The 12,685-nt window shown below is 42.2% G+C and overlaps 1 protein-coding gene across 1 annotated transcript in view; it reads left to right on the top strand.

The window, feature by feature from the left end:
• The first annotated feature begins 471 nt into the window (after positions 1-471).
• Positions 472-12,685, top strand: part of dachb (dachshund b) — a 122,692-nt gene continuing 110,478 nt past the window's right edge. The window contains exon 1 of the mRNA XM_050066699.1: positions 472-1,411. Coding sequence (XP_049922656.1) covers positions 741-1,411 — 671 coding nt within the window. The 5' untranslated portion in view covers positions 472-740. The remainder of the gene's footprint in view (positions 1,412-12,685) is intronic.

The raw sequence follows: 12,685 nt of genomic DNA, 5'->3' as shown, positions 1-12,685 counted from the left end.
GAGGAACATGCGTCCGTCTCGCCACCAGAGCTCGCATGTGAGCCACGACTGGACACACACACACACACACACACACACACACACAGGGACACTCACACTCACGCGCACGTGCGCGCACACACACACGGAGTAAAGGTTGAGATGCTCGACAAAAAAAAAAAAAACAGAAGAAGAAAAATAAAAACTTCCCGTGAGCGACTCGAGCAGCTCGTGAGAAAGTTTATGAAACAGCAGAAGGAGAGATCTGACCGATACCCTCTGAACACACACACACACTCACACACACACACACACACACACACATCAATGGGGTGTAATAAAGTCCTCCCCTTTATTATCAGCCAATCACACCCTCAGGCCTGCAAAGACTCCGCTCTGATTGGCCCGGTCAGCTGTCAGTCCCGTGCGGAGGAGGCGGGGCCCGGACAGGGGCTGACCTGGAGTCTGATCCAGTCGCTTTTACGCACAGACCGGACAGTCCGCTTTCCACGCACGGATAACAAGAGTGGGAGCGTGTTCTGGATAGAGCGAGGAGCGAGTGGAAGAAGAGAGGAGGAAAATTAGGAAGAAGAGGAAAAAGTGAGAGGAAAACAAGCAGAAAAGACGCACAAGTGTTTTTTTTTTCCCCAACTGGACAGAGAGAAGAAGAAAGTGTGTGTGTGAGAGGGAGACAGAAGGAGAGAGTGTGTGTGCGCTCTTCACCACTCTCCACTTCTTCCATCACCACCACCACCATCTAAATGTCGCTCCCCGGCTCCCCTCCGCTCCTCTCGCCGGGCTCTGGCGCCCCAACTCCGGCCGCGCTCTACCGCTCGGCCCCGGACGCGCTCCACACCTCCGTCGCCTCCACCGGCACCTCCAGCCCGGGGCACACCAACTCCCACTCTCACTCACACTCGCTGTCCCCATCTCCGCGGCTCACCAGCAGCATGCTCAGCGCTTTCCTGCCCGGACCAGGGGGCGCACTGGCCGGATTGGGCAACGGCGGCGCCGCCCCGCTTGTGTCCGGAGGCGGTGCCGCTCTGGGTCCTCTCGGAGGGCTCGGCTCGCTGAACGCAACCGGCCTGACCCCCGGCTCCCCCGGCTTGGCGCAGACGTCCTCCAGCCCGGGTCTTTGCAGCGAGTGCAAGCTGGTGGAGGTGCACGGCGTGAAGGTGGCCAGCTTCAGCGTGGACGGCCAGGAGCTCATCTGCCTGCCGCAGGTGTTCGACCTCTTCCTGAAGCACCTGGTGGGCGGGCTGCACACCGTCTACACCAAGCTGAAGAGGCTGGACATCGCGCCGGTGGTGTGCACCGTGGAGCAGGTGCGCGTCCTGCGGGGGCTCGGCGCAATCCAGCCCGGCGTGAACCGCTGCAAGCTCATCTCCCGGAAGGACTTCGAGACGCTGTACCAGGACTGCACCAGCGCCAGGTCGGTGCACACTTTAATCACTTATAGTGTTTTTAAGAATTCATCCAAAAGTCCCACAAACAGCCGGAGAGCTCTGCAGTTTACTCAATAACGTCCCGGTGCGTTTGCAGCCAGACAAGTGACGACTACACACCTGATTAAAGCTTATTTTGCATGTTATTATTTTATAATTTCCCATGCAAATCTTGCTCCAGATGGACTTTTCTCCTACACTTATATTTATACATTTAAAGGACTTAGTGTTGTTCTGCAGCTGCACAGATTTCAGGTGTGTTTGGGACACACTGAAACTTTTTATACTGTTTGTTTCACTCAGTGTTTAATGTATTAAATCACATCTTCTTTTCTATAAGCCTGGGATGGCAAAATTAGGTTGTTCTCAAAACAACATCCTTAAAATATCCATTCTCATTTAGTGTTGTGTAATATTTCTGATATAATATCATCAGTGTGCCTGATAACATTCCTCTAATTCCTTTCAAGTGACCTGGTCATCACTAACAACAGTATTCCTGGAGTATTTCTCCCCGGCCTTTCACGTGTTATTTCCGTGATATTCCTGTAACACAAGAGGATATTTATCCTTTTAAAAAAAACAAAGATTATTGACTCACTGACTTGTTTGCGTGACGGTTATATTCCTGAAACTGACTTCCTGTTCTGTTATCAGTGCCACTCTTTTTTGCTTAGGTGTTGGAAATGATGCTTTCACTGTATCGACTTTAGAGCTTGATGGAAGTGTGTGTGTGTGTGTGTGTGTGTGTGTGTGTGTGTGCTGCCAGATGAGCATGTTTCCGTAGTTTGCTCAAATAAAAACAAACATGAAGTTATGAAAAAGCTTCACATAATCCATTACTTCATATCTCACCACTCAGTGTGTGTGTGTTAGGGAAAGTGTGCTTGTGGGGAAAAAAAATGCAGCTTTAATGTGTGTTTTAGTTCAAACAGACACTTGACAGAGTGTGTTTTTAACGCCTGTTATGTAAAGCAGTCGTGTGTGTTGGTGTGTGTGTGCAGACCTGCTGCACTGTGGGTCTACCTGTCTCCTGTTTGGTCACACCGTTTCCGTCAAACCGACTGCTCTGACCTTTCAAACTAAAGCGGCAGGTTTGGATCGCCACCATTTTGAAACTTGCTGTAAAAGCAGATTTTTAAAAAAACGTTAAAGAGACGAGAGGAAACATCTCACCTGAGCCAGATGGAGCGTCGCTGCAGTCTGCACGTCAAGATAAAAACTATTTTTGTTATCTGTGCTGCAAGACGAAAAAGTTTAAATTTGGTTTTGTGCAACTTTTAGCATCAAAATGCTAAATTAAATAATTGTTGCGGACGCCTGCAGTGACCCCAAACCTTTGCATTTTCTGAAACTTCTCAGAAAAATTATCATTTCTGTTTGGATCCCTTATTTTGCGAAATTACTTCTTCATGGTGGAGACGTCAGAGTGCTCAGATGCAAAGAGCAGGTTGTTATTTTCACTGGTTTAAAGACAAACTTGTGTGTGACGGTCTGGACATTTTGTTTCTGTTGTCTTTTTGGAAAGACGCTGCACAAATTAGTCATTTAAAACTAAAGAGGGCTCATTTGTTTGAGATCTTTTGCAATCCATAACTGTGATGACACACTTTTATTTTATACGCTCTCAGTTGTTTCGAATATGCAAAATCTGATTTTGAGAGAAACACGTGATGTTTGTTTGGTCGGATTTTGACGTCAAATTAGAGCAAATTTGTTTCATAATTGTTCTGCTGTCGAGGGGAAACACAGTTTTCCCTAATTTGTGTTTTAAATTCTGTGATACTGTTTCTTCACTGTCATTGAATCAGGCTTTTTTCCACACATGAGAGGTTCAGGTAATCAGGAAATCCACTGACATTTAAAACAGAAAAGTGTAGAGTTATACTCCTAAAAAGAAAAGACAAATCGTTGCAGTTTCTTTCTTCCTCCTTTTTCTGAAGCTGGTTGTAAAGTAAAACCAAATGCTTGAAGCTGCGACAGTGTCTCCGTCCTTTTTAAGACGTAACTCCGCCACGAAAGTTTGAAAACTGATTAAAAACCTGAAACAGACAAATACAAATTAGTCACTTTACATTGAAGGTTTTCAAAATGTGAGGGACTGATGGAGGCAAAAACACTGTCTGCGACATGGAGGCACTCTAAACCCTTCAGCGCCAGATTGACGCAATTTGCGCCAAAATTTGCACTCTTTCTCGGAGTCATAACTCAGTCAAATCTGGCAACAAAGACACAATACACACATTTTTAGATTCAGTGTGAATCGCAGTTTCTGAGAACATTATTACATCTGATGTCCGTTGTGAATAAACATCCATAAATGTGCCCAAAAGTTACAGAGAAAAAAGCGCTCCCTACAAGTCCAGAACCTGCTTGAGAAACATCATGTTTTTAAGTTTTCTTCAGCGTCAAAGTAAAACAGTGATAGTTGTCTGTACATACGTGGGTACGTTGCAGATGAGAGCAGCTAAAAGTTAATTCGGCTCACTTTTAATGGTGTTATTTTGTAGTGGGTGTGCATTTGTCTCAAATCTGATTGACGCAATTTGCGCCAAAATTTGCACTCTTTCTCGGAGTCATAACTCAGTCAAATCTGGCAACAAAGACACGATACACACATTTTTAGATTCAGTGTGACTCACATTCCCTGAAAACATTATTATATTTGATGTCCGTTGTGAATAAACATCCATAAATGCGCCCAAAAGTTACAGAGAAAAAAGCGCTCCGTACAAGTCCAGAACCTGCTTGCGAAACATCACGTTTTTAAGTTTTCTTCAGCGTCAAAGTAAAACAGTGATAGTTGTCTGTACATACGTGGGTACATTGCAGATGAGAGCAGCTAAAAGTTAATTCGGCTCACTTTTAAAGGTGTTATTTTGTAGTGGGGGGTGCATTTGTCTTGATTTGATTCGTCTCAAATCTGACTGACGCAATTTGCGCCAAAAATCTGACTCTTTCTGTGAGTCATAACTCAGTCAAATCTGACAACAAAGGCACGATGCACACATTTTTAGATTCAGTGTGACTCACACTCCCTGAGAACATTATTATATCTGATGTCCATCTTGAATAAACATCCATAAATGCGCCTAAAAATAACACGCTCCTTAGAAGTCCAGAACCTGCTTGAGAAACATTACGTTTTTAAGTTTTCTTCAGCGTCAGAGTAAAACAGTGATAGCTGTCTGTACATACGTGGGTACATTGCGGACAGGGACTGCTGGTAGTGAATTCGGCTTGCCTTTAATGGCGCTAATACATTGTGGGAGGAAGGGAAGAAGAAACCCCCCACTTTACATGAATACACTTGCTGCTTTGACATGTTCGTTTCCAAAAATGAATAAAAGCAGAGGCGGAGAAGCATGTTTAGCTTCATGGAAGTGCTCCGACTTATTTCTGGAAACTCCTTGAAAAGTCCTGGACTTTCACATCGGGGGAGCACAGTGGGAACGCACTGGATGTCTGCACTCGTGTGGTGCTCGGGTATTTTTGTGTCGCTGAAAGATGAAAGTGATAGATGGGCGGTTGGTCAGTATCGGCTAATTATTAACAGTGTATTGTGTTGCTGTGGAGTCGCAGGATTGTTGGAGGGTGACCTCTGGTTTTTGGCTGACCACACACGCACACACATGTCTGTAGTTTATTAAGCTTGAAATGTTCAGAGCACAGCGGCTATTTTTGACTCTTTTTATCACCGAGTCTCACTTCAGCCTCTGCCTCTCACCCCTATCTGTGTCTTTTCTACAAACACACACCATCAAGGAGTGTATTTCTGTCTCGGGCTAATTGTCTCTTCTTCTTTATCCCCCCTCCGTCTTTCACCTCTTCTCTCCCTCCTCTGTCTCTTCATCTCAATCACTCTGTCTTTCTCCCTCACACACACCCAGCGGTACATGTCAGGGGTAATAATGGATCATGTGAATGCGCATGGAACAACACGGCTGGAGAGCTATTGTTGTTGAACGCACAGCGAACACATACTCCTCTCCCTCTCCAATCATATTGACATTCCTCTAATGCCTCACTCTTTCGCCCTCTCGCCCTCTCGCTCTTGACGTTACTCGCTGGGAAAAGAAAGGAAAAATTAAATGCTTAAAAAAAAAAAGAAGAAGAAGAAAGAAAACTCCCACTGGGATTCTGCATACTTTGTCTTCTCGGTAACCATATGTGTGTTTCTGTGTGTGTAAAAGCGACGACCACTTACGTTCACTTGTGCCTCATGGCGCCGATTTTGGTCGATATTACAGTATAGGTTAACTTGTGTTTTTTAATGTTAAGTGCTCGTCAGGATCTGCGCTGTCATCGAGGTAAGGTACAGCAAAAATGAGGAAAATAATCGATAATCGTGGAAGAAGATCTTGTATTACAGTTACCGTACAGACAAGAAAAAAATCTGCATTCAAGATTTCACCAATTAAATGTTCAAAAATGCACCAAAAGTATTGAACAAAAGTACTTTTTGGGCAGAACAGCACCTTTCAGAGCGTTATTATTATCATTAGGGATGGACGATGTATCTCATTGTCACGTTTTGAGACCATGGAGCACCAACGTAAATTGCAGATATTACTAATTAACAAACTGGAGAGCTGTTAGTTTGCTTCCAGCTCACAGTGAATAAATCCTGTAACAGTTTAACTTTCTGCCAACTGTTGACTGGACGCAAAAACATCAACACTTCCTGCCCGAGATGAACTGTGTGCTTCAAAATAAAAAAAAAAACACCAGTGGGTCCACTTTAATTTATTTTATTGTAACACTTTATAATTTAACTTTATGACAGCAGTACTTTATTTAACTTTAATATAATAGTAGCCACTTTATGTTAATTGTAACTGTAGCTCATTTACTGTTACGATACAGTACTCAACAATAAAATATAACAGTACTTTATTGTAACTATTATTATGTTATTGAACATTATTACGTAACAGTGGCAACTTTATTTGCCTTTATTGTAACTCTACTTGGTTTAACTTTATTATAAAAGTAGGCACTTTATTTTTATTGTAACAGTACATTAACTTTATTATATAACAGTAGCTACTTTATTTCACTGTATTGTAACTGTAGTTCATTTAACTTTAATGTAGCAGTACTTTATTTAACTTTATTATAACAGTACTTGATTAAACTTTGTTACGCTGTTTAACTTTATTATTATAGTAGCTACTTTATTTAACTTTTTTGTAACTGTTACGTTATTGAACATTATTACGTAACAGTGGCAACTCCATTACTTTGTTTAACTTTATTGTAAAAGTAGGCACTTTATTTTTATAGTAACAGTGCGTTAACTTTATTATATAACAGTAGCTACTTTATGTAACTTTTTTGTAACGTTACTTTAACCTTATTATACCAGTTCAACTTTATAGTGCAATTAAACCTTTTTTTTTTTATAGTAATAGCTACTTTATTTAACTTCATTGTAACTATAGTTCATTTAGCGTTAGGATAACAGTATTTTATGTAACCTTATCACATGTTTAACTTTATTATATATCAGTAGCTACTTTTTAAACTTTATTGTAACTGTTGTTTGTCTTACTTCATTATAACAATACTTTATTAACTTTATTACAGTATTTAACTGTATTATATATATATATATATATAATAGTAGCTACTTTATTTAACATTATTGCGCTTTTTTATAATAGTTTCTACTTCATTTAACTTAATTGTAACTGTTGTTTGTTTTACTGTATTACAACAGTACTTTATTTACTGTAACGATATTACGGCATTTAGCTTTTATTATAAAACAGTAACTACCTTATTTAACTTTATCGTAACTGCAGTTTATTTAAATTTATATGTTAGTAAACTGTATTAAATAACATTAGCTACTTTTATTTAAACGTTATTGTAACAGTAGTTTGTTTAACTTTATTATCTAACAGCAGCTACTATATTTAACTTTACTGTAACTGTAGTTCAATTAGCAGTGTAGCGGCTTTAGTTTGTCAGTCTACAGTGGTTCAGAGGAGATTTCGAAACATTCTGGTATTATTAAAAGGCCGTATCGCCTTGTCATAATTATTACAGCATATGAACATCATCGCTGATGCTTTAACATGTCAGCAGCATTTTAATGTTACAGCTGCTGGAGGTGGAGCACATGTATACTGTTGGATAGTTTGATCTACAGCACAGACACATACTTAATAAATGTATCATAGGTTTTGTTTATGAAATATGAATCTGTGCAATAACTCCATTAGTTTGATAAATGCAGTGTAATTAAAAGTACAATATGTCCCTTTGAGATCCAATCAAAGTTAGTAGTATAGAACTGAAATACTCAAGTAAAGTAAAAGCAGCTCAGAATAATATATAAATACAGTATGTGAGTAAACATGTTACTTCCCACCACTGGAAACAATGTGTGCTGCGCAAGAGTTCCCACACATCTTGCTAAAATTGGAAAATTAAATGTGAGTTATTTAAAGGGGATGACATCAACTGTGTGACTTGCAAACACCCCGATGATGTTCAGTTATTTCTGCACGAGACAGAAAAGTCTGTCAGGAGGGAATCTGCACAGATGCGTCTGAAGAACAACCTCCGGAGATGTCGCCTGCTGTAACAGGGGGTTTCTTTCTCTGCACTCTCGCAGCATCATTTGGAAGAAATCTTTTCAATAAAGAGTAAATAAACTTTTGGTTAATTATCCAAAATTAAAGGGAGAAATGCAAGAAAATACTCCTTTGTACTATGTCAGAGTTCCTCATCAGGAGGTCAGGGAGCATTAAACCCAGTTTCAGCGTATCTGTGTTCTCTCAATACTTTCTGACTTCCTCACTCTGTAGTCTGTCGCCCCAAACCCACTGGTTCCTACTGACAGAAATCTGGGGTAACTTGTCAAAGATATAAAGGTTAATTTTCAAAATAATTTCCTAAAACTGTGGGGTAGTGAAGCAAAGATCACTCAAACAGGAGAGAACGGTGCCGACAAAGACCCTTCATTACGCTGTCTTTGAATCTTTACACTGAACCAAACAACTCCGACCTCGTCACATATCGACATTTGGTCATGGACTTTCCACGTCCAGATACGGCGTGCAAGGTACCCTGGGTGCGTTGGTTGTTGGTGTTCTGGGACACCGCATCTCCTTTCAAAATACACTTCTGTTGTCACAGGAAATTGAACATTTGCATACAGTCTCTTTCAAAATAAAAGCACTATGTCGGTACAACACCGCGAATTGACGTTTTTTTTTTCTTCAACAACAAACACACATGGTCGTGTTTAGGAAAAATCCAAAACAATTCACTATTAGCCGAACTAGCGTGCTCTCCTTGTGTAAGACGTAACGTTAATGATGGTAGATGAGGGACTGGAATGACATATCGCTGTCTGTTTATCGTGTACTGATAAAGTTTTGCCAGCTGTGGCCGCGGCTCAGTGGCAGAGCAGGTTGTCCACCAATCAGAAGATCGGCGGCTCCTCCAGCCGACCCCCCGCCTACATGTCGAAGTATCTTTGAGCAAGATACTGAACTCCAAATTGCTTCTGATGGCTGTTCCGTGTGTGTTAAAAACTGAGTAGCAGGTGGCACCTTGTATGGTAGCCTCCTACGACTCGTAGTGTAAAAAGCGCTTTGATTGGTCGGATGACTAGAAAGGTGCTATACATGTGCGGGTCCATTTACGTACAGTAGTAGTAGTTGCCATCAGCTCGAGCAATTCTCATGTTACCTTCACTTCGTTCCCACCAATAAAAGTACAGCTAAAAGAACAGATGACGTCAGAGCTTATCAATGCTTCGGTCTTTGAAAATTTCTCCGGGGCTTGTTCAGCACCGGGCTTCAGTACCTAACCCTACACATAACATGTCGCCCAGTGCACTGATGTGTTTTTGGACAACTATGGAGCTCTACAGCTCAGAGGGTGAAGATAAACCAGGCTGTCGAGACACAGGAAATTCATGTTCATAGATACCGTCTTTGTCGACAAGAAGAAAACACACAACATTATCCTTTACTTTTATGTTAAGGTCTCGTTGACATCCGACCACGTCTAAAGCCGAGAGTGTTTTTACAAACGGGATAACGACACACACTATCGGACAGTCTCTCCTAGAAGCCATTCATGGTGTTCGGGACCGGCAGGTTGTTTGTCTCACAAAGTTAACATAAATTGTCCGACACAGCCGTCGAAACGCGGCTTCAGACGCTGTTAGATTTGATGAACGCTTCCTTTTAAGGCCTCCTGTCTCATCGTGCAGGTGTCGGACTCTTATTTTGTTTTTTTAAAGGTCATCGGTTTGGATAAAACACGATTTCCCTGAATGTAAAAATGAACACAGGTACACGCAGATTGGAGTTAAAAATGCAGCGTCCTCCTGCATATGATTTTTATCAAACTGTGGAGCTTTTTTTGGGACGAGAGCGAGAGTCTATTCTGCCTCCTTGTCACCTCCATGGTTCTGTGTGTAAGTGTGTGTGTGTGTGTGAGTGTGTGAGTGAATCGATAGTGAGTGACAGGAGGGAGGGTTGCTGATGTCGGGAGTGTTATTCTGGGCTCTCCTTATCACGGCAGGCTGTTAGAGCCCACACACACACAGACTCACACACACACACACACACACACACACACACACACACACACACACCGATGATGGAGGTCGTATTGTTTGTGACACACAGGGAGCAAAGTCGTTTTGTTTTGGTGGAGAATTGCGGCTCCACACACACACACACTGGCAGAATAACGTCCACACACACTCAGCGTGAACTCCTTTCATCAATTTGGTGTTTTTCATTCTTTTACATGGAGCATTAAGTTCTTTTAATGGAGCACAGTGGTTTGTAAAACACACACACACACACGGTCAGTTGTTTTGCCTTCTGGCTGAGGTATGTCTGTGTGTGTGTGTGTGTGTGTGATTGTCTAGCATGCACAAACAGAGCTATCAGTTGTCACACTGGGTCGGGTTACATCTGTGTGTGTGTTAGTCTGCGGCGGTGTTCATATTCGCCTGTGTTGTTCTTGTGTATGTGTGTGTTGCTGATATTTGTGTGTGTGTTGTTTGTGTTTGTTTTGCTGGTTTTCGTGTGTGTGTGTGTGTGTGTGTGTGTGTCTGGTTTCAGCTCCGCTTTGTGCTGCTGGTTAATTGATAAAGGTTAAAGCGTTGGCCGGCGGGGAGCTGAGGTCACCTCGCTGCAGTGTGAACGTGAGCGTTTAAGAGCCACACAGCGGCCAATCAGGCGGCACCTAAACACAACTCATCAGTCGTCATTGATCGGCCATTAGACGATCAGTTTTCAGGTCTGAAGCAGAAATTCACAAAGTGCTACGTTACATTATATTCACATAAATCGTGATATAAATTATGACAGCATGAATTTAAAGGGACAGTCACACTTGTTTATGAGCAGTTTCATCCAGGAACTATTTTCTGTCCACCGAACTACACCCGCCAACCGTATCACTGAAAGGAAGTGTGCGTCTACTCGTGACAGCGTGAGATGTAAACCTTAATTGCGTCCTCCTCGGCTGAGCTGTAACTTTGGCTCGCTCAGTGGTGCTAGGTGAGCTAGCAGTAGACGCATGCTTCCTTTCAGTCATACAGTTGGTGGGTGTAGTTCGGTAGAAAGAAAATAGTCCCTACATGAAACTGCTCTCAACGAGGTCTGTGGATTATCTTCAACAACCGAGTCATGATTTCTGGTAGGGCCTATATTTTATCTACAAGTGCACGTCACACACTGAGCGAGCCGCCTGTTAATGACGCTGTGGGCTAATGGGCATGTAGCTACTTCCATGTTTCAGATGATACGTCATGTTTGTAGTCGACCAATGAAGATGAGTTTACATATCACCTTGGGTTCATCCTTCACCTTCTCAAAATGATTCCACACTTTGGATTTCCTGCCCGACATGTTATTAACTAGCCTGTGGAATAACCGCAGGTACCAGCCCCGGAAATTAACCTGACTCCGTGGCCACTTCCTGTGTCTGTCCTTTCAAATTAAATTCCAGTCGTATAGGTTTTGATTTATTTTGTCAAGGTGCAGCTCCTGAAAGAGTTTCACGTTTTTTTCTGCGACTAAGCGACCAATGAAATCTTGCCGACCAATGACCTTTGTGGTCGACTAAAGTTTGGTCGACTATCAGGGGGCCGCCCTATCAGATACCTGTCTACAAAGTGTGTGATAGTCCTATCATTGTGAGGTAAAGGGTAAAAATGCAGAGTGATCTTGCTCGATTGACCATTATTGTGTAAAGGGCCACATGTGGTATATTTTAAAAGTCAAGCCGATAGCTGAATGAAATTGGTGCCCGGGCCAGACTTTGGACATGCCTGGTATACATGATGGGTGTCAGAGGTACGATCTGACAGAGCTGACGTGGCTTTAACCCAGTGCAGCACTCCTTATCTACGTGTTACGGAGTTGGCAAAAAGTTAGTTACTTTTTTCGAGGCTTTTAACACATTTTTTTTTGATTGTTTAAAGTTGTAAATTTTTGTCTCGGAGACGAGTGTCTTCTGGCACAGGGCAAATTTAGAAGATAAAAAAATAATATATGCAGTAATTAATTTTAAAAAATCTAAATAATAATAATAATGCAAAGTGTTTTTTGGACGTGTCCCAACTTTCAAGACTGTGCGATAAAAATTCTTTACTTTTATTCTATTTAATTTAACTCGATTTGAACCGTGACTTATGACGGATTTTGATAGGCTGGAGTGTGTGCATTGTTTTTAGACAGCTGCAACACTCTGACGTCGCCCGTCTCTCGGCTCCAGCTGCTTATTTGCGCTTGTTTGTGACTGTATATTTGCAGGCTGATAAAACACAAAGTTTCCATTTAAAACTAATAAAACATGAGCACAGAATAATTATAATTTGCTGGCTGTGAGAGTGAACCCCATCCTCTGCATCTCCGCACTCTTCATCATAGATTATCACTAACACTTTATTATGTTTTCTGTCGTGTGACTCGGTGGCTGTGAGCTGTGTGTGTGTGTGTGTGTGTGTGTGTGTGTGTGTGTGTCTCAGGGGCAGAGGAGGCGGTTTCATGCTTCACTTACCAACCTACCAACCAGCAGGGCTGAGAGACGTAGAGTGAAAGATGCTCTCCGTCTCTCTCTCTCTTTCTCTTTTTTCTCCTGGATGAAAACGGAGCGAGGGAGGGAGGTGAAGATCAAAGTAAGAAATATGACCCTCTGTCACCACGGAGAAGAACTGATCCTCTCCCCCTGCGTCTGTGTGTGTGTGTGTGTGTGTGTGTGTGTGTGTGTGTGTG

Source organism: Epinephelus moara, chromosome 17 (assembly GCF_006386435.1).
Source record: "Epinephelus moara isolate mb chromosome 17, YSFRI_EMoa_1.0, whole genome shotgun sequence".
Lineage (NCBI taxonomy): Eukaryota > Metazoa > Chordata > Actinopteri > Perciformes > Serranidae > Epinephelus > Epinephelus moara.
This window is presented reverse-complemented; position numbering and strand designations above follow the sequence as displayed.